This window comes from Pocillopora damicornis, chromosome 6, assembly GCF_964200805.1.
Source record: "Pocillopora damicornis chromosome 6, jaPocDami1.2, whole genome shotgun sequence".
NCBI lineage: Eukaryota > Metazoa > Cnidaria > Anthozoa > Scleractinia > Pocilloporidae > Pocillopora > Pocillopora damicornis.
In genome coordinates, this window is record NC_142675.1 from 13,122,189 (window position 1) to 13,148,825 (window position 26,637).

Here is a 26,637-nt window from a genome sequence, read left to right on the forward strand (position 1 = left end):
TACTCTCCAAATTTCAATAACACTTTATAAAACCCATCCATAAACAAACTACGAATATCCTAAGTAATCCACGTTGTTAACGGAAAAAATCTCGAACCATTAATTAACCATCGTAATGTACACAATACATATTCTTCTGAGAAATATACTTCATAGAGATATCCAGTTTCTGCCCTGCAAATTTAGAATGCACTCTTTGATTCCAATACGCGAACTCTTCAATCGAGAATGTTGTCAAAAGGAGTGAAAATATACAACAGTGACAGCGCTTGTATCATAGGTATATCAGCTATCTTCTCGCAACTCATATTCAAGGTATGTTTTCATTTCTATGAGATTTTATTCTTGTACAGACCATTTTATCACAGCTGTTGTACTATTTGTTTGCAAAGTTTTGAAGCGCATTTTACCATATTCTGTTTGGTTTTTTTCACAAAACAATTATTCTGTCCACGGTTGGTGGACCGAGATAGTTATGGCCACTTACAGCACCTTCCATCTCATATCCAGCGCGCACGAATGGAATTAATTATATACTTAACATCCTTAGCGTTCAAGATTACTCAATGAGGAATACCAAGAAAGTAATGGAGAGCAATATCAGTTTTCCATACTAAACCGAGGACGCACAAGCTAACACGAAAAAATAATTCTATTAAGAATATTGATACACAAAGAAATCGTATTCAAAGCGCCTGCATTTTGTTATTTATGGCCACTAGATGTTTTGATAGGCTTTCAAATTACACTCGTCTAAGGCAGAAGTAATTGTGAATACTTTCATGCGTAACGATGGGTAATTGCGTTCCCACGATTTCCTGGACAAATCGAGGACATTAATAAATAGTTTACTTCCCAAAAGTATTGAATCTTTAACATTGCACATGTTCTAAATTAGGTTTTTAACATAATAATAAATAAATTTAAACACAAGATTCAAGTTGTAAATCAGTAAAGCCAGTTATGGGAATGTATGAAGACTGATAACTTCTCGAGGAATCTGGAACTGCATAGGAAGCCTGTGGCTGATGCCGGCGTAGAAAGGCTTGTCTGGCAGCCTGCGCTAAGTGAGCAGATGTGAGGGATCCTGCCTGCTGCACAAGGCGATAAAAATGACCCCATCTGTTTTGCAGAAGCAAGTGAGGCTCGTCAAATTCCTTTAGCCGCCCACTGTCCAGGACCTTATTAACCATAAAAAATGAAGTAAACGTCATAATCGTTTCGTTTTCATAACTACTCTCGTCTCTGATATAAGCTCCCTTTAAATTATCCTCATCTAATCCTAAGGCCTCCAGCTGGACTATGTTCCCTTCCTCCCTCTCCCTACCCCCACAATTGAAAAAAAAAATGGCCCATTAGATTGGCAATTACTAAATATTCATGGTGCGATTTAATCATACAAAATTATATGTAAATATAAGACAGAACAGCCATTCATGTCAACATAACCCTGGCCAGACAAATTTGTCACTTGCTGTTTTTGTTCTACTTTTAACTACTAAACGTGATGATTTGTGTTATAATAGAAGGAGTGCAAAGTACATTAAGTATTGACAATAAGAACTATGGCAATCCGGAGAACCATTTTTAAAGAAAAGTTCTTTGTATAACACTCTTCCATAAACTATTAGGAATAAAAAGAGAGTTTTTATGTTGATAGAAGTTTAGCCGGATTTTAAATTTTGTATGTTATCGCATAAAAATGCGCAAAGAAGAACCTCGCGTCGAACTTTCTCATTGCGGGTTTCTGACATAATAGGTAAGAAACTAGGTAACCAATAAAAAATTGTGGTTTTTCAAAGATAATTTAAACATAATTAAAAATATTCGATATAAGCCCGTAATTATAGTAATCACGCAGATTATCAGTTTACCATAACTCGATCACAGTCCATGATAGTTTTTAGTCGGTGGGCGATTGTAAGAACAGTGCAATTACTGAACCTTCTCTTGATCGTTTCTTGAATCAAGGAGTCAGTCCTAAATAAATCAAACGCGATTTAAGTTATAGAAAATAAATTGAATGAAAGCGATCTTCGCAATAATGAACACTACTTAAGCAGGAGTGAAAATAAAGGCTGAAAAAATTTAGAAACTCTAGACCTCTGCTATACTGGTGCAGTGCTCTAACAACTGAGCTAACAAGACAAATGGGAGCTGATCATTATTTCGGTTCCTAATAAACCCGTGAAGTGATGAATAAATGACTTTGATTACAGTAGTAACACTGCTTTTTGCTTAGGTAGTGTTCATTACTGTTAAGATCGCTTTCATTCATATTTCGTAATCCGCAGTTCATATATATGATTTTCATATATTCACAGTCAAAAAATAAATTGTTCATATCCCTACCACGCAATTAGAAAGCCTTAAAATAACGAAACCTTCAAAGAAATCTTAATGAAGAAAAGAAAGGAGGACTCTGAGTATATTTCTTGTTTACACTGTAAGGAAAAAGGGGCAGATAGAATATCTTACCTAAAAACTTCCTAAGGATGCCCAACAACTCTTAACTTAGAGAAATAGTTAGTGTCAATGAAAGTTAACTTGACGATCGCTAAAAGAAACAAACCTTCTATAGCTTTACGGCAAATTAATTGAATGCAGTTTCCCTGATTACCACTCTCCGAGATATTGTTATAGACATTGACTGAGATGGTCAGACCGTTCTTTTTCATAAGTAACTCCTTTCATGACTGTATCAGATTACCGCAGCCAAACAGTTAGTTAATAATCAGAATTTTGGGGGCAATTATCAGTCCAAAATGAGTGATATATTTCTGCCAAATTTGAAAGAGTGGCACTGGGACGACATTCGGCGAAAAGGCATTCAGTGCAGCAACTACGATCTCAAAAGTATTTCTAGACATAAAATACTCTCGCCTTTCTAAATAAAGTTTGTCGATTAAGTGTGGCGTCAAGTGCAGGACAAGACGCGTACCTGTGATCAACGTTAGCAGTGGCTTCATCCATGATAAGGATCTTGTTACCTTTGAGAATAGCACGTGCAAGACATATCAACTGACGCTGGCCAACACTTAGGTTGGATCCTGACTCGGTTAACAAACCGTCCAAGCCATTAGTCAAGCTGCATATCATATCACTTAGTTGAACCTGTAATTATATAACGCGGAAAATAACAATCAAGTTCTGTTACACAAAAAGGCCACAAAGTCTAGGAAATCGTTGTGTAGAAAAATAAAAAGACTACCGAAATTGGGGAAAATATTGATGAGAAAAGTGCCACAAAAAGGTGATATGGGAAGGTATTAGAATTGTTGTGGAACGATGCTGATTTCATATATACACCAATAAGCTGACACATGAACAAGAAAAGGAAGAGATGAAAGGTAATGAAGAGAAAAAGGAAAACTTCCACGAATAATTTATTAAAATAACAGCACAAAAAGGGAGAAGAGAAAGGAGGATGTTGATTGATTTGAACACCTGAAAGCCACAGTTTTCAGAGTGTTGAGGCACACAAGGCAGTCAGCGTGGAGAAGTCAAAGTCAGTCAGTTAGACGATATAAATATGGGTGCCAGAGACGGAAGACAGACAGAAGGTGTGTCAAGCAGCAGCAGCAGCCGACAGAACTGGCTGACAGTAGAGTTCCTAGGACTTACGTGCTTCTAAGTTCAAAGGAGTTTGTCAATAAAGTTAAGACCAATTAAGGAGAAAAACATGCACGATGTGTCGTCTATGTTCATCACAACGAGCGATCCCCAGGCGCATCACAAGTGATACTGAACTTGCACCACCTACTGTAGCACTTCTAAAATATTTTTGTTTATACAAGTTTAAAACAGATATAACTTGGAATAAGAGCAAAAGGTGGCGATTGTTGCCGGTTATGATGTACCGTTCAGCGTCTCACCTCATGCAGTGCACGCCATAAGTCCATCTCACTGTACTCATCAAATGGGTCCAAATTTTTCCTGAGTGTTCCACTGAAAAGCACAGGGTCCTTAAGATATTATATAAATGATCAGAAAAAAGTGTAAAAATAAATTAGCGGAGGAGAATTCAAACTATAACACCGTATTATGGTTGGAATTCTCCTCCACTAATTTATTCTCGATGCACCTTCCAGTTGCTTCTTTTGATATCACATGTTTTATGAACATCATTATCAACACTCGAACAAAAAAACCAACATATAAACTACCTACAACGACGCCTAAACTTTCAACAAACGTAATGACAACCATGCCTCAGTTCTTCGAACAAAGAATGAACTTGTCTATTGATAAAATGGCCAACCAACATATCGTTACCCAGTGGATAAAATGTCGTCGTTGAAAGTGCAGATAGAAAAGGTATAACAAACCGGTAAAAAAAAATATATAAATATAATAAATCGCAACCAAGGCTGTTGCCATGCTGATAGGCTCGTGTAATATTTGCGCTTACACACGTAAGTGGCGACAAACCTGATGGAAGATGTTAAGTTGTCGCAGCCTAGAAATAATGTCCGCCTACTTGGAAACAAAGATTTAGGGTCTTTCCGTCGACATATGATTACGATTTGTAATTTGTAATTTCGTCAGCTACAAGTTCCACGACACAGTTCATCCTTCTCCTCTGAAAAGATATCTCCATCTAATTTCACAGCTAGTGTACGGCTGAAGTAGAAGGCGAAAAGCTTTCTTCTTTTCAGGCAGTTGACCGTTCAAAAAATGTCTTTGAGGATGATGTATCTCACGATTAACACACTTTTCTACGTTTATCCGACAGAAAAATCAATATATCATCCGCCTAAATTCCACAAGTTAACATGACCATAATCGTCTGTTTTCAGGCATCAATAAGATCACCGCAATAAATAAATATCAGGGGTGTTCTAGGTTCATAATAATTCACCACATACCTGTGGAATAACCGACAATTTAGACCTCAACTCGTGGAGACCGAGATCTGCAATGTCAATGCCGTCGATCCTTATCGTTCCACTTGAATCAGCGAGCCTCAAAAGAGCTGCTAACAGTGAAGATTTACCAGCACCAGTTCGGCCAACAATACCCACCTGTCCAATCAAATGTTACAAAATGTAACTAATTAACAAATATATTCCATGTTTCCGTGGATTTCTTCAGTGGTAGAACACAGATGACGTCAAAATGAACTAAGAACGAAAAAATGGTACACGAGGCGCAGTCGAGTATGACATTGATATTTAAGCTTATCATACAAATGTAAACAAATCATTTCCGCTCTTAAATATACAGTAAAGAATTTGCCTTTTTAAATTACTTTATTCATAGCCTGCAGTGCAGCCAATCGTGATCCGTGCAGTTTGTCTGCGGCGCAGGCACACTGATTTATACAAGTTATTTAACTTCGACACCGAGAGCATTCTCGTTGGTTGATGGGTATTGTTAAGTTGAGAATCGCGTGGAGCGTCGAGTAGCACTTTATAGAAGCAATTGAGGACTTTTCCCGAGTTAGCACGACCCCACTCCAAGTATTCTAGAGAATCCTTTTTTACATGCCTTTTCCTGTGCTCTAATACAAAAGTTCACATTCTTCAAAACCCGTGGGAGAGTAGGATGATACTTAAATGACACACTCTCAGCAGTTATGAGACCAAGCTGCGGCCAGGAAGTAGGGACAGATACTTTGCCGTGCCAGTTCCCCTCAGATTCTAGACGACACAACTCCATTATCCTCTCCACTGACGTCATCTAAATGTTATCAAAATAGAGGATAAACGTTATGCCTCCACCACGTGCTCCTCAAAAATAAGAGGGGAAGTTTAAGGCTTCATGAATTAATAGTGAGGTGACTGTTATTTTCTCCTTTTGAACCTAAAGAGGCAAGAGCGCCCTGGTGTACTTTTACATTTTCAGTCTAACTATTAACTTGCCTGATTTTCGACCTCTGCACTTTGCCTGACACACCACTGAAACTGGCCAGTTAACAAAACAGCATAAGTTAAGCACAGCCCTACCAAGCCTGCGTCTATTTCTGCTAGGAAGAAAAAAAAGGCAATGGTACAATGAGACTCTCTAAGTGCGTTGCATAAACGATTATTGTGTATCGGACGGGTAATCGTTGTTTGAACGGAGGGTGAATTAGTGGTCCTCGCACAGTGAAAGCGCAGTCACATTTTGCCCGGCTTGAGAGGCCCCTTTTCATGATACTATCATATAAACTGTCCAGGGGCGTTTAAAACGTAAAAACGACAACAAAATCAACTACAACAACAAAAGATACAAAAAAACTACAACTGCAGAGAACAACTGAGCTAACTAACAAATCTAACAGAAATGTTCCGTTACTTTTGTTTATGGTAAAACATCTCATATCCAGCAAAAGCAAATTAATCCGTATAAACGTCCGTAAGGTACAACATCACAAGTTGCCTCGTTTTCCATAATAAATGGGATAATTTGAATGAGTTTGTACCAGACCCCGCAAACATTGAAACTAAACATTCAGAAACATTTGTATAGTATAATCTACCTCCTCTTTCAGCGATGAAAAGTGGTGTAAATGAGGCCATAAACACAAATATCATACACAGGAAATCCAAACGATACGCCAACCATCTCGAAGTGGCAATAAAAAGAAACCATGTTTGGGTGTGACGATCCTGACAAATATTGAACCCGTGAATCATAACGTCTTGCAAACTGTGACTTCGGATGGGCGTAAGGCCGTCTAATGTTGTAACCAAGTGAGATAACACTGGGCTTCGGGCTTAAAAAAAATGAATGAAGGCGGTAAGTTTTAAAGAAACTGTGGTGTTGCGTCGGTGGGAGAGTTCTGACGAAGGGCTAACGCTCGAAACGTCAGCTTTAAAAGTCTTAATTACGTTATCAACCTCGTTGATAATATCAAATCACCTTAAAAAAAAAAAAAAAAAAAGAAAAACAATAAGGCACAATATTCACTTACAGACAATACCAGACACAATATGCATTCGTGTCATAGCAAAAAAACACGACAGCCGCAGTCTATGAAAAAAACTTACAAAAGGAACGCTTATTGGGTTACCTGTGCCTTCAAGGCGTTTTATTTCTCTGGTGGTCTTCAGGTAATAGTTTCTCAGACAACAAAATACAAGTATAAGAGGGACCACTCCCACCAAGATGAAGGGCATTGTTATCACATTCATGATCACTACCGCTCCAACCAACAGACCAAGCTAAATGCAGAACAAAATCAGCGAGTAAGATATGTTTGATACTGACATTCAGATTAACTCGAGTAATTAAAGCATAATGAGGCTTGCTTGCACGTGGATGGGTATTGTGTTCAGTAATTGAGAATCAGTATAGCAGGTTTGATTGTTCCAAAGTTAATGGATACGTAATATAATAGTTACAACTACATTTCGGCTGCGAATTTAAATTACATTTATCCTCGATGGGTGGATGGCAGTAACTGAAAAAGCAATAAAACTCAAAACACCTGAAGAAAGTCAAAAAATGTCTCCGGAATAAGGGTATCCATGTGTGCAGTGTCACTGGAGAACCGGTTCAGAATCCGACCTGAAAACAAAAAGAAAACCATTTCCTCAGTAACAGTTAAACCTTACCTTGAACGACAAAGTTAACCAAAGCCTAGCAACGTCCAGCGTGCCTCAATTACCGGACACAATACCCATCCACGCGCATGCAAGCCTTTCTATGCATACAGGTGAAAGACCGAGTCCCCAACGCGCACAAAAAAAACTGAAGAATAACGCACAACGACACAGCCATGTTCACTTGCAAATGGCTAGCGAGTCTCAGTAAGCCTCCCGGTCAATTAGCCTCCGCATCAATAAGCCTCTGCATCATTTTCCTCCCTAACTATTTAAAACAATTGAATTCCATTTTGTCGTCCGTCTGTACAGGTATAGATCACAGAACACGGCAAAATGTGGTAAGAACATTGATGACACACTGCTGCGTCTCGTGTGCCACTTTTTTGTTTAACCACCTTTTGACGTCATTTTCTTTTATTACTGAACAGACACACGGTAACTTCGAACCTATTTGTTCATCTGATCTCTAGGACAGGTTTTGCCTAGTCAACCAGTCATAGTCATGTGCTGTCTCATTGTGTAAAGCTCCTTACCATCGCAGCCTCATTGCGAATCTACTCAGTTCATTACTTCGAGTCAGTATTTAGAACTAGTTTTGCCACAATTTCGTCAACCACCAAATGGAAGAGGAGGAAACTAACGGAGAACGATTTCGCCAATTTGTCTGGCTTCGAACAGAGAGATCAGATCCAAAGTTTAGCTTGAAATGTTCACCATGTTCACCATACCTGCTGGATTTGTGTCAAAGAAGTAAAGCGGTGCTCGAATAACAGCATCAAACATATCATTGTGAAGCTTGACAGACGACGTTACAGCTACATGAAAGAACAGCAGAACTCGGAGGAACGACAGAAGGAGAGTTGTTGTCACCAGACCTCCATAGATGATCATGTAAGTCTTGTGTACGTTCGCTTCTCCACTCGTGGGATCATGCATAGCCGCTTGAACAAATTTGAAAGCGAACATTTCTTGACCTTGGGAATTCGACCTAAAAAAGTATACTACAATTACTTGCTACACTGACTAAATAAAAAACGCTTACGATTTTTTCGAAGAACATTAAATAAGATGATTCCGAATTAGGTTACAGTAAAGATAACCAAGGATTTTTAACAAAAAAATTTGAAAGTTGCACCCTCCGCTGACTTGAAAATTATTGGCTGACATTTCAAGCGTTAGACCCTCGTCAGAGCGATTGACGAAGGGCTAACGCTCGAAATGTCAGCTTTCAAACTCTTTACAGTGGCCAAAGTTGATAGAAATTAACCACCTTTATTCATTTGAAAATTATCAGCCAGTGACGGCATTATGGGTTGAATTTTCTCCACAAAGAGTAAAGTTTGCCGGGTTAACTGTTCTAGATGATTGAAAATACCCAAGACATCTTACCACTGTGATAGCCACCAGTCACTTAAGGTGAACACACCCTGAGGAGTGATACAAAACTTAATGTTAAAAAATGAACGGTAAACAATACTCCGTGCAAACACTGTTAGGGACTACACAGAGAGAGGAATGACTAAATATTTCTCATTAATGGAAATCTATCATTTAACTAGGGCATTAAAGGCAAGATCTCGGTCGAATCAGTGGAAAAATTTTTGATTCTGATTACTAAATGGCGTGCCTTATTTTTACGTAATACAAGTGAAATTACATGGTGCTCCAATTACAGTTTTTCGTAACTGTCTTTCTGTTGATGGCCACGCTCTCTTTTCCATGAAACCATACCTCGAAGAGGTGGAGGCGCGGTGGTCTCATGGTTAGTGCGCTCGACTCCGGATCGGGTGGTCCGGGTTCGAGCCCTGGCTGGGGTCATTGTGTTGTGTTCTTAGGCAAGACACTTTACTCTCACAGTGCTTCTCTTCACCCAGGTGGACAAATGGCTACCAACAAATGTGCATCCCATCCAGGGGGGAGTAGCAATACTCCTAGCCGCTTCATGCTAAGAAAACCGGAGTTAAGCACCGGCCCCATGAGCCACTTAGGCCCGTATAAAGGCTTATACCTCGAACCATTAATTACTATGACTACAATATGATATCCAGAATCACAATATCTAATAAGCTTAATCAAAACACCGCTAAGATTGGTAGAGGATGCATTCAGTGAAAGAGACAGCCATACTCGGAGAAAAAAAAAAAAAATCCGAGTGCTCCCAATAGGCATCGAACCAAATACCTTCCGAGTAATACCTCGGATGCTCTACCACTGAGCTTCAAGAGACTCGTGGCAAGCTACCCGTGACACCCTTTTTACATGTATGCTGCGAGAATAAAAATGTCGAATTTGATGCTCTTGCGCAATGATGATGTTAATGAAGATGGTCAATGTTAAGCCTGGTGATTTAAGTAAAAGATGATGTATTCATGCAGTGAATCACATAGGCATACTCAGAAAAAATAAAAAATCAGAGTGCTTCCTCTAGGACTCGAACCGACGACCTTCCGATTAGCAGTTCGGATGCTCTACCTCTGAGATCTAGGAGACTCGTGGCAGACAAGGCTAGACTGCGCTTAAAAACAGATAGAGAGCTAATAAACTTTAAAAGAAGTGTCCCGTAAGTCTTATATATTAATTATTCTATAGTAGAAAGTTTTCTTCCCATTCTAACCGCAATTTTCGAGGGTACAATAAAAATCTCCTCTTGGGTTTTGTTTACTTCGAGTAAAGAGAGGTTTTGCAACCCCCACATTTTTCCATGATGTAACAAAATCTTCGTTTGTACCACTTGATTTTAAGACTCCTTCGCGCTGAACGCTCAACCGATTTTTTTAATTTTCTACGAATCGTACCTCACTTCGTTAAATTTCAGCATGCATAGCAGTGTTACCTGAGCAGCTACACAAAGTACCAGAAGCAGAAGTAACAACAGATAATTTCCTCCTGCTCTGAAATATCTCACGTACAAACTCCATGCAATACTTCCTCTTGGTCGTTCTTCAGTGTCAACCAGCGGCTTCTCTTTAGCCTTAAGAGAAAATCATTATATTTTGATAAAGCTAAAGCGGTTTATCCTCTTAGTCTTTGATATTGGTTCAAGTTCGACACGTATTATTAGAAACAAGTTACTCACAAGTCGGACTTCAGTAGAAAAAGGATTCTTATAAGCAATGCTTTTTTTAAAACACATTTCGATGTCATGAAGAGCCAAGTGATTTGCAATTAGGTAGTACCCCTTCTTTTTCAACCTAGCCAAAATTTTGTTCTAGGTGAGCATACCTTGTTAGCCATGGCCTCGAAGTCTCCCTCTATATCAATTGACGATACAGTACTCCATCGGTTGAAAGCATTCACACCTTTCGCCCCACTCCCTCTTCTAAAAATAACATCATGGACTGGATAAGGTTGTACTGGCTCTGAATCCTCGTCAATGGCGCTATCTTTGTCATCGTTATCGTCATCGTTATCGTCATCGTTATCATCATTGCGGACCCTCAGCAGGGAAACCAGATCTATACCAGCATTGGCAAGGTCCGTGTAACTTCCTCGACTATGAATTTTCCCCTGCAAACCAAAGCCATTCAGAGGACCCACACAATCAGTTCATGTCCGTCAAAATATAAATTTTACCTTAATGCATGAGAGTTATCCCATCCTTAGTAATGTCCCGAGGTATTCCTAAATAATGCATCAAACCATGCTAACTAACACTAAAGACAGCTGTTTTCATTTCTTTTTGCCTCAGAAAATTTATTTCGGGCGATTGATGGGCGATTGTTATGCTTTGTTGATAGAATGAGACGGAAGGTAAGTTTTGAAGTAAGTAAAGAATTAGAGAAAAATGTTTTTCGTCGTGTCACGAGCGTGGGACAAAGAAAAAATTCTGGCTCCTCGTGACGAACCAAACCTCAGACATGACACTATTAACAATCCTGCTGAACTGGCTCGTAATGGGCCTTAGTCACCATAGAGTCTCTGTGGCTCACTGGTAGAGTATCGGAGCGCGGAATCCGAAGGTTCGATACCTTAAAGGGAATCACAATTTTTTCCCAGTCCCACGCTCGTGACAAGACGAAAAACATCTTTCTCTATTTCGTGACGGAGCTCAAAACTGACCATATTTCTTATTCTATTCCATATGTCCTTTAGTGGGCCTTATAAATTTATGTTACACATTTTAGCGAATAACTCTTCAGTTAAAAACCGCAAAGAATGAAAACTTGGCCAGAGTGTTTATTAATTTTTTTTTTTCAGTAGCTTTAATTCTTGGTTTAAAGTATTATGTAGTTCGAAAATTAAGTTTTAATCAGTTTTTTTATGGTTTGACACAGACTTGCCTTCATAGACAAATTTCTAAACATTGCCTTACTATCAGTTACATACTTTTTCAAGATATAAGATTTCTGTCGCATTGCGAAGATATTGAAGTTGATGAGTGACAAGGACTCTTGGATACTGTCTCAGAAGTCCATCGATGCACCTGTACAAAGTAATCATACTCTAAGTGTTGAAAAAGTTCCCAATTTTCGGTTCTCTTTCGATATACATTCCGCTGTACAGCTCAATGAATAAAATCCCGGCTCCACGTGAGCTCGTTGAAAAATCTCAACAAAGAGTGTTTCTGGTAGCGATAGAAAAACCGAGAAAACCTTTGCCAACATGGATGTTATGTCTGACTTACTCATCAAAAAGTTTCCTTCCTACACGGACATCTACAGCACTAAGTGGGTCATCTAGAAGATAGATATCTGCTTTAAAATATACAGCCCTGTAATAAATGAAAATAACACCTAAAATAAGAAAATGACAAACTACGAACATTTCCACATAAATTCCGTTTTTGCTTGATGGCCAATTACGAGCTGTACCAGAGGGCAATCTTGACTCAAGAAAGTCGTGACAAAGAAGAAAAATTTGCGAAAACCAGGACAGCAGCCGATTAGGAACTACGCACTGTGGTTTTACGTGGGCGGCCACGTTACCACAGGTAACCCAAACTCGAACTATGGGTCACCGTAAACATGTGATTATGTTTACGTTATGCAATGCTCGAAATATAAGGATTTGTATGGAAAGAAATAGTCTCAGTCGACTAAAAATCTGACCTAGTTTTAAAGCGCTTCAGTGTTTGTTCCACTGCATCTTGTGAGTACTATGGGCCATTTAGCTCACTCTTAGTTCATTTGGCGTGTCCTCTAAATAATTATCTCTTACTCTTCTGCACCGTAGTTAGTTAGTAGCTAGTTAAAAAACTCGAATTACATAAAAACTACCACAGTCTGTAATTAAACCAACCTTGCCAGACAAACTCGTGCCTTTTGTCCACCACTGAGCGTCACACCTTTTTCACCAATAAGAGTCAAGTCTCCCTCTGGAAGTAACTCCATATCCTTCACAGAGACGTTGACATCAACAATAAGTTCTTGATTGGCATTATGTGACTTATTCAGGACACATTTTAGTCTACAGGAAAAATGTCTGCTTTCTTCAGTGCTAGTTATGATAGATCAGATGAAAAATTTATATTCAGTAAACCAAGAGAAAAGCTGCATTGAAAAAAAAAGTATTTAGGAGGGTGCAGCAGAAACTTCATCATAGCATAATGTAGTCTAAGGGTGAAGGTTCTCTTCCAGAGGATGTGAATGGCCTCATATCTCTTTGGATAAAGTGTGGTGGAATGATTATTACTAGAGCCACGCCCTTTATGGCAACTTGAAACATACAAATACAGATCAAGTGTATTCATAATATATTTTAATAAAAGAGCCAGCTGCATGTAAGTTATAGAAATGAGTCAGTGGAGTTGTAACTGCAAAAAGATCTTGTAGAAATTCAACAAAAACTGAGTATATTGCTTGAAAAATAAATGCTTATACAATTATACAACAACTAATTATAAACTAGAACACAGCAACATAGGTTCAAAGAAATCAAAAGAGATCAAGGCAACAGTTTTACCTGTTTTAAGGAACATGCTTTGATAACATTATCATATCTGTCTGCCTCAAATGTCTGTCCAAATACAATATTCTGTCTCACTGATCCAGAGAAAATCCAGGCTTGCTGTGGGACATAACCAATTCTGCCTTTGATTTGTAGGTTTCCTTTAGTAATGCATAACTCACCCAGCAGCATCATCAACAAAGAAGACTATGAAGTAATACATCAACAACTTGATTAACTTACTGTGCAGTACACATCATTCATGTAACATAGCTCCCAACAAAGAAATTTTAAAACATTTTATAATGATATTTTATACTGATACACAAGATTTGTTATTTCCCAGAGAAGGGTCAAAACTGTTGGTGGCATAAATATTGACTAGACCAGATAAAAGCATCCAAATGAAAATTGATTTGTTTAACTTAAACCTTTCGCCCTTTAATTCCCACAAGTGACCAAGACAGGATTTCTCCTTACTATATCAATAAAATACTATGCAAACAAGTGATAAGAATAAAGAAAAATATCAATTGTGGGACTACTTATTGATTCAATACTAAATTCTCCAAACTAACATAATGAAAATCATTTGGCAGACAGTAAGGAAAATCACCAATGAGATCTTGGGAGTTAAAGGGTTAACTCCCATGAGTGACCACGACAAAATTTCTGCTAACCATATTAACACAACATCAAGGAGACATGTGATGAGAATAAAAAGAAACATAAATTAGGGGATTATCACACATAGTTGATCTAATACCAAATTCTCTGAATTCACATCATAAGAATTGTATGGCAGACAGTAAGAAGAATTATTAATGAATATTGGTAATGAAAGGGTTAATCTCCACTAAAATATTTGAAAATGGGCTGTGTTTGTTATGTTTCAAGCAGTGGTAGGATCAGTACTTTTATACTAACTAAACTCTACTAAGTATGACACTATTTATATCATGTGTCACTCGGAATGACTTGTGGGCATGGGACAGCGTGGAAATTATAAAGACATGCCATTACAACTATGACCTGTTTTATGTGCTGCTAATTGCACAACAGAAGTTAGCCATAATACCTTTCCAGAACCAACTGGTCCAACAACCATGCAAAGGTCTCCCTATTTCCATAAAAAATATAACATTCATTATAATTTAATACAAGCTGAATTATGCAGGGATTGATATATAGAGGATATTACATGGCTGCTTAGGGAAACTTCTCCTTGAGTGTTGAAGAATATTTCACAGGTGAGCAAAGAGAAGAAGAGAAATATGTTTCAACATCAGATGAGAAATATTGTATCTCCAAGCTGCCATGTAATATTCTTTTTATTAAATAAACACCAAGGAAATACTAAATCAATTCACTTTAATATTTCATTTTAAAGTAGAACAAAGTGTCACCATATTTAATCTTAGCAACAGTGATCTTTTCACATGTGAAGATAACATGTTGACATGTTTAACATTTGGTGAGAAGTTTGATTACAGTGTCACATGAGATCCAAGTGAGTGTGTCACTAATATTTTTATCACATTTTGCCTCCCTCTGTGACCTAGTACAGACACATGGCAACATGGAATCTATTTATTTTATATGATAAAGAGGCAACAGTTAATAATAACTTCATGTACATTTGTCCTGAAATAGATCGTGAGTAAGAACCTTTATTATACAAACACCTGTTCGATGAAATACCAAGTGAGCTTTTACATGAAAACATAATAATCTTCAATGTGAAGATCACCTGTCATTAACCATTGCCTTTTCATCAAATAAAACAAATAGATTCCATGTTGCCATGCCTCTGTAATAAATCACAGAGGGAGCTGAAATATGATAAGAATATTAGTGACACACTTGCCTGCATTTCATGTGTTACTTTTTTGTTCTCACTGCATGTTAACATCACCTGGGGTTCATTAATGAAAATCCATGCCTGGCAACATGGAATCCATTTGTTCATCTGAAAGCCAATTATTTACATCAAAAGATGTTACCAGGCAAAACTGGTTCAATGCTGAAACTAAATTAACAGAAATGACAGATAATCAGATAGTATTACCATTCCTACTTTAAAGCTGATGTCCTGTAGAGTGGCTCTATTAATCCTGTCCTAGGATGAAGTCAAGTAAATATACATCACTTGATGGAAGTGAAAACGAACATATTTTACAAAATATCAATTCAAAACTCTAACCTGACTCCAGTTGCATGTCACATTGTGCACAGCCACACCAGATTTTCCTGACCTATTTGACTTTTGCAGTATTTTTTCAAAATTTAATTCATCCAGCTCCAAGAATTCCTTCAGAGAAAACATCAAACATAACAAATCAAACTTGACAGAGTTAAACTCTTTTTATATAATGTGTCACTTGGAATGACTTGTGGGCATGGGACAGCCTGGAAATTATCAAAAGGCAAGTAACTTCACAGATATTTTAAGTGGAAGAAGTACATGTATACTCCAGAACCTAGAGATTCCAAAGAATACCCTAACTTTACACAAACTGTCTCCAATTATGCTGAGAGTAATTGACTGACAGCAGGTCTAAAATGCAGATAACAGGTCACAGGTCATGGGTCACAGGTCATAGGTCATGGGTCATTGTTCTCAGGTCCCACACAACGGCATGAACTACAGCATTTTTTTGATGAAAACAAATTATGGTGATCTAGTAATGATAAAACCTATTTTGCAAACACAACAAAAACAATATAAACAGTGAGTATGGTCACACATCAACAAGTAACAAGCTAAGCCTTACTGCCATACCACGTGGAAAAAACAATCATAATCTTAGATGTCAGCAGGAGTGATTGATTATTGTAACTTGTTCTACTTTGTTAAAACAAATTATATAAAAGTTGTCTGTGACCCATTACCTAGTTGTGGCCCATTATCGACTGGTGCATGAAAAAGTTATTTAGACCAATTTGTTCTGATGCATCAGCTGAATATTCATCCAGAGAAACAATTTTGGCACCTGTATTGCATCTTTCATGCCCTCCAAACCTTCTGCATGCTTCATGTCTTGATTAACTCAGGTTGACCCATGAATCCATTTTCCTTAATGCCAAAAAAGCTAATGTAACATAAATTGTACTTAACAAGCTCGACATATTCACCTGGATTCTCTTCACTGTTATTTTTGCCTCATTCAGCTTCTGAACTGCTGGAGGGAAATGCCTGGTCACTGATCTCTGAAGAGCATTTAAAAATGCAATGGAGCTGAAAACTTTGGCAGCAGTCAATGTATTTCCCAGTAACACATAACTACCAAAAGTTACACAGCTGATGATATTCTGTGAGGCAAAATCCACAGCCATGTTGAGGGCTCGCAGAAACATAGCTTTCCTAATCTTTGATATTTCTAGACTGCAAAAAATAATGGGAAGAAAAAAAACTGCAATACCATTGTGTTTGTCTGACACAGTAAGATGCATTAATAAATAACAACAATATAATTGAATTCATGAAAATGTATTACTCCGACATTACGTCTTGTAAGGAATTCAGTGGAGGGAAAAAATGCACTTGTTTTAGCATATGAGGCACCCCAATTATAACTAAGTTAAACATTTATGATAACAGTCGTAATGCTAACACTTCAAAAAAGGAATGACAAGCAGCTTATCAATCACAATATTAATTAAGTAACCACTAACTAGATCATATGAAAGGAAACAAGTCAGTCACTCAGATATTGTGATCTTGATAATTTAGGCAAATGTACATGACAAAGCTACTGAAGAGAGAGTAAGTGTTCAGGGTTATTCAGATTTATCACTCATAGGTAATGAGCAACAAGGCACACCTAATATATAAGTATTAATGTGTACTTTTATTTAAGTTTCAGAACAAAATTAAATCTTAAACATTTGAATTTATTCATGCAGGGATGATACTGGAAAAGTCCTTACTCACCTTCTTAAGTTATTGATTATTTTGCTGAATGACAATTCCCAAGTGGAAATCTTTACAACCCTTACTCCAGATAATATTTCAATCATTCTATTGCATCTTTCATCACTTAGCCTTGCTGTCTTAAGTCTAGAGGGAAACAGTTTAAATAATAATGATAATTTAATTTGGTATAAGTACCGAATATTAAGTACACAGCTACTTGTACCATTTGAAATATTCTTGGCAACACAGACAGAACAAATGTAACTTGCATGTCAATGCAAAATGTCAATTAGTTTACATTTATCTTCCACTAATTTTTTTGTATTTGCTGTTTTGGTCAAGTATCATTATGCACATGGTTTACAACTGCATTCGATATGCATTTATTAACCAGTGTTTTAACTGAAAATGGTAGTTCATATAAACAATCCTTAGATATACAGAAAAAAAGGTGAAATTGCAGCATATGCCCTTTCATTAGGTTCAAAATACTTCTTGGTTGAGGTCAGAGCTATTGCATGGGCCATTTGTATTCCTTCAATCTATACTAACTAGCTTCTGCAACTTGATGCAGTAGCTCATCAGCCTTAAAATCTCAAAAAATTTTTCATTCACCAAATATTTTTCACACCTTGTCTTCCAGTTAAGCTACCTTATCTTAATCTTTTTCTTTGGTTCATTTAACACATTTTGCAGTGATTTTAATAATTTGAATAGCTCTCTAGAGCTACTTTGAAGATCTCCCATGAAAACATTATTATATTTATTCATATTTAAGAGGCTTACTGTAATTTGTGAAACAAAATGAAAATCTGTAATCTGCAAAATGAAAATCTGTAATTCGTGAAATGAAAATCTGAAATTTGCAAAATGAACACCTGTAAATGTGTAACTTGAGAAATAAAAATCTGTAATTTGCATAATATAAATCTGTATTTTGCATAAAGAGGATGCTTGCTTTGATGGTGTGTTTGTGAGGAAAAATTTACCCGAGTTCACTCAAGGTAAAGTTAGCTTAGGTTTCTACTTGTTCAAAAGTCACACCAATCTTTGTCACCGATGTCTGGGTTAAAAATTACAACTGGTACGCAAATCAATCCAGAATATCAAAGAGCTTGGGTCAGTTTCATTTTCCCACCATGCATGATATTTCACTCACAAACATGCTGCATACACCTTTGGCTGCAACATTTTCCAAGTGTATTCCAGTCAGGAAAGTATCATGTCATGCATTTGAATTCTTGATTAGCTATGTACATTGATTACACCTTTTAAAATAAACAGCACAGCCACAGCACCAGGTAGTTTTCTGAATTTCTGGCTTAGTGGCACAATTCTTCTTTCACATAGCTGATGCAATGATTCATTCATGAACAAAGTGACGATTTCATTAAGTACACCAAAGAGATTTTCATTTCACACATTCACTGGTTTGCATTTACAATGCACACTCATGGTGAACTGACTGATTTATCCTTCTAGATTTCCATTTCACAAATTACAGATTTTCATTTCCTTTCATTTTGTTTCACAAATTACAGTAAGCCATTTGAGTTATTAGAATATCTGGGTGAGATCATGATATTAATTCTGACTAAGTTGATGATCAGTCTACATCCAAAAATAGTTCGCACTCTACTAGGTTGGCAAGTATCGAACAGCAACCCTCCACTGGAATCACAAGTCAAAGAATAAACATATTAAAGGTACTTTTACATTAATTTTAAAAAACAATTAGAGTTCAATGAAAACTTGACAATTGACACTTAGCTCTCTAGATGGTTAAGTCTCACCTCAACATAGCAAACACTCTACCAAGATGTGACTGATAAATTATTAAGAGGAGCATAAGTGCCAGAGGTACAAAGCAAGAAACTCCTAACTGAATCCACAGCAAGTACATTGTGGCAACCATTTGAACAGGAGTAATCCAGATAAAGTGCAAATAGGTAACAAACTGAATCAAAACACAGGAAAACAGATATTAATAAACGATGAACTAATGAATAAATAACAACTTTAAAAAAATTTTCATTATCAATATTATAAATAAATAAAATGATCAAAAATATGACAGTCCTGCAGAAATTAACCTTAACCAAATTACATCTTACCCGATCAAAGCTCTGTGTGTCAGTGGACACGAGATTGACTACATGACCAGTTGTGACTCCTTGACCCAGTCTCAAAGTCTAAAATGCACACAAGTAAAATTCAGTTGCGCAGATCAAGAAAGTGACCACTTGCATTTACAATATCATTTTTTTTTTATTATAGGTAGCATGAAAGGTTGGCACAAAATACTATATATAAATATATATGTGTATATATATATTAACCAATTACGACTCTGTAACAATTGCATGTTAAGGCCCCTGAGGAAGGCAAATGCCGAAACGCGTCGGGTCTTTAATAAAGCGTTGAAAACGGAAGCACATTCTCCATTGTGCAAAGTATATATATATATATATATATATATATATATATAGTACCTTTTCTTTTCTCATCAAAAAGGTGTTGACAGAATTGATTAAAGGGACAATTTTCAACAAGAAAGCAAAATAGCTGCTGTCAAATTTCCAAAGTCTTCATTTCACCTTTGCATTACCTTTCACTTCAAGTGCCCATTTGTTTAGATGTATTATATAGATCAAGTAATCAAATTGATGAGGGAGAAAAAATGGGATACGATTCAACTATCATCAAGTAAACAAGTTTCCCAGCTAAATATGGCTATGATTGCATGGATTATGAACCAAAAAAACCAAAAAACAAAGAAAGAAAGAATAAATACCCACATTCCACGATTGGGAGGCTTGTGGTCAGAGTCAACCTTCTTTGAAGATTTCTTTAAGTTACATTTTATGTAATATGAACCCTATTAAGTTAGGTTCAATAAATTATGTAATGTTTGCATAGTGAAGCAATTGCCTTTCTATAAACACATCCAGTTGTTGCTATTCTTAAATGCATTCCAGCTCTGTGACCATTAAAAAAGTACAGTTGATGAAGAATAACAGACAGTGTGGAGGCTACTGTAACAGCCACAGCATAAAAATAAGCTTCCAACTTTGTTACACTTGGGTTGGGACTGAAATATGACACAAGATAAAACAGGAAGATAGGCTGAACAGTCCTGATGCTTTCCTGTATGAAAGAAAAAAAAGAGAGAGAAACTTACAACTTAATCATTCTTTTAAATCAAATCTGCTGCAAACAGTGAAAGATATATAATTTTTGATAACTGACTACATTTTAAAAAATTATTTTCTCCAATTGCATGAGTAAACTTGCATACCAAAATCTGCTTTCTCAACCTACAGTTGAACCTTTATTATCCACACTCATGGGGACTTCGCTAAATAGTCCAGATAATCAAAGATATTAATGAGCCAACAGTAAAACTGACTACGTACCATTTAAATTTCTGTGCATCATAGTCAACATTTGCAAAAAATTATTAAAGTTAACTAACAAGTTTATAACCTAAAATAATGATGTAAACCAGTTTGTTTCAAGTTTCTACACCTAAGCACATCACTAAATCTATCATTCTTTGAAGCTCCATTAATAAGATAGCATCAACATTACTTCATTCAATGTTGCTTCATTACAAGTGCTCTGTTTGATGGAAAAAAGTTATGTCAAATCTTGAATATGGTCAATTATTCATAAAAAAAAAGGACCAGAGAGGCAAGTTCAGTTAAACCAGGTCTGTATAATCAAGGTTCAACTGTCACAACCAAACTTTCTCTCCTGTAATTGGTATCTTGTCTATCTAAAATTCATGTAGAGTACTGTGACAATTATCAATATTGAGGAAAGCCAATATGTTTAGTAATATTATGGTAGTGTACTGAAGGAAAGTGATACACTCTTACTTTGTACTGTTACAATACAAATGGCCATACATGCATATAATCATCCATTTTTATTGTCATTGAACAATTGTAAGGACATAAATGTTAAAAAAGTTAATTACTTAATTAATTTTCCAAGTTGTTTTTGGATGTGACAGGTCAAGAAACTTACATTAAGGAAGCCAAAGATCCCAACATATACCAGCTCTATAAGAGCAAACTTTGCTACAGCTTTACCCAAACTTGGTTTTCTGGATGAAAATGCTGCAGCTGCAAGTTCTTTGGACCACTCACTATAAAAATTAATAAAATGAGTAACATCATGGAGACCACACAAAAAAAAAGAAAAAAGCCACTAACATCAACATTTCCTAAAAATGGATATAAGTCACAATTAAGTCTGATAAATAAAAAGTAGGCAGTAAAAACCTTGAATAATTTGGCCACTGTAAACAAAAAGTGCAATTGCCTTGGTGTAAGAAACCAATCTAAGGTACTGTGATTAGGCACCACCTATAAAAGCCATTTTGATAACCTGATTCAACATAACTTATCATGAGAGTAGAGTGACACTGTCTCCCAGTCAGGGGGGGTTATGCATTATTTATTAGTGTTGCATGTCCAGATATAATCTACAAGCTCTAACATTAACATAGAGTTTATAAGTTAATTATAATTTATCAAATCAATCGCTTGTATGTTTCTTTTTCTACTACTGCTTTTCACCTCTCTAACTTTGACTGTTTTTTTTTTAAAAGGTCACATATCATTGTTTACTTTTCCCACCAACCTCTCTAAATCTGCCACCAATGTTTCTGCAGAGTCTTCCTTGAGTACTTGATACAAGTCATGAGGCTCCAAGCACCTATCATATCCTTTACTAAAAAGTCCATTAAGCCACCTTGCAAAATAAAGAACAAGATTTGTCAAAAGAAATTTACTCCTTGGTGGACACTATACTGTTATCTAAAGCCAGCCCCTATACTGCAACATACAAGTAAAAAATGTAAAGTAAATGGTTTGAACCCAGGGATTGCATTTGATCATGCAGTCTGTCAGTCCTCATGAGGATAGTCCTGTGAAGAAATGTTATTACAGGTAGTACTACTGACAAGCTTTCAACAGCCTAAAGCAGAAATCATCATCAGCATCAAGTGAGGAGTAATAAGCCTGGGTTATAAGCCTGGGTTATAAGCCTGGGTTCCTTCACCCAGACGATCAAAATACACAAGCAAACAAATAAATACATTCATTTTTATAGCATTGATGAAGAGTGAAGTTTAGAATTTCAGTTTTTCTCCCATTGTCCACACTGTTCTCTTCTATCCTCCTATCTCTCATTATTAACGAGTAAAAGATGTAAACTATAATGATTAAACATACTAGGACCAGTTTTGCTTTGGTCCTGTAGCTGCTCTGAACTCCAAATGAACTTAGCAAGGAAGGAACTTCCTTTTAGGAAACAAGAGGAAAGAGGTTAATGGTTACAGGTTGGTGCTGGGGATCAATATTAGGTTGTGGAATGGGGGTTGGGGCTTGGCAGCAAGGTTGGTGATTAAGGGCTGGGGGCTGGGGGTCAGGTGTGGGCCATGGGCCATGGGCATAAGGCATGGGGCTAATCACCTCTAAACCCTTTCCAAGTTGATTATGGAAATTACGATCTTAAACTTCCAGTCTTCCTTATTTGCATTTCCCTGCGTTCCTGTGAAGTTCTGCATACAGACCAAAGGCGGTCTAGAGCCGTAAATATTATCACCAGAGACATGCTCAAAAATGGTTGAACCAATCCGAATTCAGTCAGCAGTCATGTTGATATTGATTCAGAGGCCATATACCTCATGAACTGTTACTTCACTGCATATAGGCTCATGAATGTGTAGCAAGTGGACTTGACCACACAGTACTAAATAATTAATTTACTTTTCAACTACTCAAGTTGAAATTTGTCAATTGAAATGCATTTAACTAACAGTTCTTAGGTAAAAATAAACTTATTCTCAACGTGAGTAAATATGAAAATGAATGACTGTGTACAAACGTACTCAAACGCTTAGCCGTAGACGTATATGGACCTTAATTCTAAAATCAACCATGTCTATTAACATCTCATAATTAAATTATGATTACCAGTAAGTGAGACGAGACAAGAAGGATGCCTCAGCCATTGGACTAGGCAAGCTACTGTGTTGCTTTTCAGACAAATCCATTGTAGCCACAATACAATCCAGCTACATCCAATATTACGATGTGGATTAATCTGAGAAGATGACGCTTTCTTGTGTTACCATTTTACCATTGGCGTAACATATATCAACATCACTCTGCTAACTAATCAATTGTTAATTGAAAAACTAATAGCTTGCACGCTTTTTTCAAGTAAGACGAGTTCAGTGGACCAACCACAGAAGAGCTAACAACAGATAACAGCAAAGCAGCACAGCACAGCACACCCAATGCTACTCCCCTCCCTCCCTACCGTAGCGAGGTTACCTTGCTTTAAGATGGCGGACAACGAAGGTTCCATTTGAGGAAGATAATAATTTTGTTTCGTTTGTTTAAACTCAGTCAGCCTAGTTTCAGCTTGAATTATGGATGAAATTCTTTCTGAAGGAGACGCAAAGGTAGGATAAATGTGTTGTTTAATTGTCTTATTTTCTGTGATCAGCAAGTGAAACACGACCTTTTAAAAGCACGCAATGCATACTGTAGAACCAAAATGTCACTTTTCGAATCGCAAGCTTGTTCACTCGTTCCATCAAATTCATTAAGCATGTTCAGAACTCATTTTTACTTCGTGGCTTTCCCCCACGCCAGTACACGAACAAATATTTCAAGTTTATCAGTTAACAAATAAACTTGTCCTTTAAATTTTTTGTACGACATTGATGGCTTCCTGTAATTTGCAAAACGAAACGAAATGACAATCTGTAATTTGTGGAATGACAATATGCAATTTTCGAGATATAGATCGATAGTTTTCAAAATTCAATTATTAATTTAAGCGTATTGAATTTTCATTAATTTAGTCTCAATAATGTAAAAAGTGAGGTAAAATATTGATATATTGCAATGTCCTGCGGTGTACTGTTTTTCAGTTGCCCTCTTGGTGGCTTAAAAGGTCTTTTTATAAACTCAAGCACTGTTTAAACGGTCTGTAGTGGTTAAATGATGCTATGCACCTCTTCATCAACATTTGATCTTCTTGACTGACCTTTTCAATATTATTTTTGAAGATTATTTTACCAATACTCCCGGCTGCTTTATTTGTAACCCTCAGTTTGTCTTGTCAACACACTCTGAGGCTGATCCAATAATGAAAGATCTAGAAATAAGGAAAATATGATGTCTACTGTCTCTCTCAGGGTCGGCCAGGGGGGGGTAGTGGAATACCAATATACCCGAAAAAAAATCGACAAAATACCCCAAAATACCCCAAATTCCTCCAAATATACCCAAAAATAATCGAAGCTTTGAATACTTTATACCTGAAATTCAAAGAAAGTGATATACTGAATACCCATATTTAAGCTGCAATATACCGTATACCCGATTTAAAACGCCCCTGAATACCGAATACCCAAAAACCCTGGCCGACCCTGCTCTCTCTTCCTACAGTTTACCTTTTATTAAATTTACATAAAAATAGCAAATTCAAGGGAAAATTAAACTTTGGAAGTAAGGATTTTCATCAGCAAAAATGAACAATCAAACAAACAAAGGAGAATATGATTGCTACCAAATCATGGGTTGATTTTGGCTGTAGCCTAGTAATCTTTATATGTCACATATTGATTGGCAAGTATTCTTGAACTTATCAATGCAAAAAATTTTGAAAATGACCTGAAGGAACAAAAAACTGCTTCAGCAAAAAATTTGAGTTGTCAATGTTTGGAGATACGGAGTGTTAAATTATTAATGATGAATATATGAGGGAAATCCAGGTGAAATTAATTTTACTTTCAGAATTCAAGTTCACAAGGGTTTGAGGTTTTGGTAAACATCTTTTTCATATGGCTACCTGTTCATGCAGTCCTATAGAAATCCATGGTGAAAGCTGTTGTGTATTGAGCTGAACAGACAGGATTAGCTACTCCCTAAAAAGCCATCCAGCACTGCACTCACATAGCTTTGTTGCAAAAACTAAACTATATAGTGGACCTTTAAGGGCAGATTTTTGGAGATTTTTTTTTTATCATGTCAAACTAAGCATTGCTATTTAACTATAGTTTCCAAGAAAAATTAAGGTAAAATATTGAAGCACACACAATTAACTTACATAAACATATCTAAATTCTTTAAGATGCCAAAGTGTGAATAGCTAATTATAACATGTGAACATAAATGACTCTTGAAGGGTTTCTTGCAGTAAAACATCCTGGTCCATGAATTTCAATTATGTTAACATCTCCTAATTTTGATTGCACATGAAGATCTTTGCTATCTGTCAGCGTATAAAAGTAGAAGGTGATTAGAGAAAGATAAAAAAGAAATCTGGCTGTCAAGGACAAGAAATAAAGATATTCGAAAGATTCTCACAGAAACAGATAAAGGCTTATGATTTAAGCAATCTTTGCTGCTTGTGCTTGATCAGCAACCATGTAGTTTTGCCACATTGTTCTCAAGGGGCCTTTCAGTTGAAAAAAAGTATTTGAAATCAAAGTTTCTCTTCAGCAGAGTTGAACTAAAGGTCTATTGCAGGTAACTGATAGATAGTTACCTGCTAAATATGTTCTTGCTGAGATTCTTCTGAGACTCTGCTAGACAATCTTAAGTTTCTATTGGTGGTCAACATTTTGCAAGTTGTTGGGAAAAATTTGAAAGTAAAAAACTTACTTTGTTTTTATGCAAACAAATTAATTGTAAGTGTAGGTTAACTTTATGGATTGCCTTGAAATTTGGTCTAAAGACTCCCAAGATACCCACCTAAACATGTGTTGATATATAGTCTATGGTTGTAATGCTTCAAATGGCACCTTTTTTTTTGTGAGGACATGCGTAAAGGTCTACCATATCCTTTAACAATAAAAAGAAAAGAGTGAAAAAAGTTGAGATTCTGATGAATTGTTAGTTTTAGAGAAGGAAATTTTTTATTGTAGAATCTTTTTTGTGGTTGTCCCACCAGGATCCTTCTATCACATACTATCTTGGTTGAAACAATATTTTCAAATTATGCAACATTTAGTGGTCATATGATAAAATGCTTATTGACTTAGTTTGGTTGCGCCAGACAAAAAAAAGTTTAGCTTTCAGTCATGGGGCATGGACCTTGTTGCACTCAGTCCATACATCATAACCTTGAGCCAAATATTTTCCCATTCTGCCCTCCCACTCTGTCAATGAGTATATAATAATGCATGAGAAGCTTTCTCTGTGGAGTTTGTACTTGACTATGTATGTGACTGTGATTGCACCGACCATGTTTGTTCATATTAAGTTTAAATAG

The 26,637-nt window shown here is 36.6% G+C and overlaps 2 protein-coding genes and 1 long non-coding RNA gene across 9 annotated transcripts in view; 2 read left to right on the top strand and 1 right to left on the bottom strand.

The window, feature by feature from the left end:
* Positions 1-23,635, bottom strand: LOC113685539 (ATP-binding cassette sub-family C member 4). 7 transcript variants are annotated; one of them, XM_089208952.1, is made up of 30 exons: positions 23,322-23,635; positions 21,985-22,095; positions 21,367-21,487; positions 20,266-20,481; positions 19,449-19,526; positions 19,128-19,291; positions 17,353-17,478; positions 16,554-16,803; positions 15,622-15,729; positions 15,487-15,537; positions 15,334-15,387; positions 14,497-14,538; positions 13,434-13,625; positions 12,771-12,865; positions 12,157-12,243; positions 11,859-11,955; positions 10,755-11,039; positions 10,366-10,503; positions 8,922-8,959; positions 8,261-8,520; positions 7,415-7,494; positions 6,998-7,148; positions 6,464-6,700; positions 5,865-5,965; positions 5,491-5,682; positions 4,869-5,024; positions 3,876-3,965; positions 2,942-3,114; positions 1,875-1,980; positions 1-1,181 (listed from the first exon to the last, which is right to left on the bottom strand). In XM_089208952.1, the coding sequence occupies exons 1-30, from the start codon at positions 23,399-23,401 to the stop codon at positions 924-926; spliced, it is 4,137 nt and encodes a 1,378-aa protein (XP_089065078.1). In that variant the 5' UTR covers positions 23,402-23,635; the 3' UTR covers positions 1-923. The 7 variants fall into 7 exon arrangements, with proteins under 7 accessions (XP_089065078.1, XP_089065077.1, XP_027058861.2 ...); XM_089208951.1 differs by having other exon boundaries at positions 5,865-5,968; XM_027203060.2 differs by lacking the exon at positions 15,334-15,387.
* Positions 18,274-22,064, top strand: LOC149044061 (uncharacterized). The gene is made up of 3 exons (XR_016187575.1): positions 18,274-18,338; positions 18,977-19,040; positions 21,953-22,064. It is a non-coding gene; the product is annotated as an uncharacterized LOC149044061 (long non-coding RNA).
* Positions 23,572-26,637, top strand: part of LOC113685540 (mitochondrial fission 1 protein) — a 6,172-nt gene continuing 3,106 nt past the window's right edge. The window contains exon 1 of the mRNA XM_027203062.2: positions 23,572-23,815. Within this exon, the coding sequence (XP_027058863.2) occupies positions 23,783-23,815 (33 nt within the window). The 5' untranslated portion in view covers positions 23,572-23,782. The remainder of the gene's footprint in view (positions 23,816-26,637) is intronic.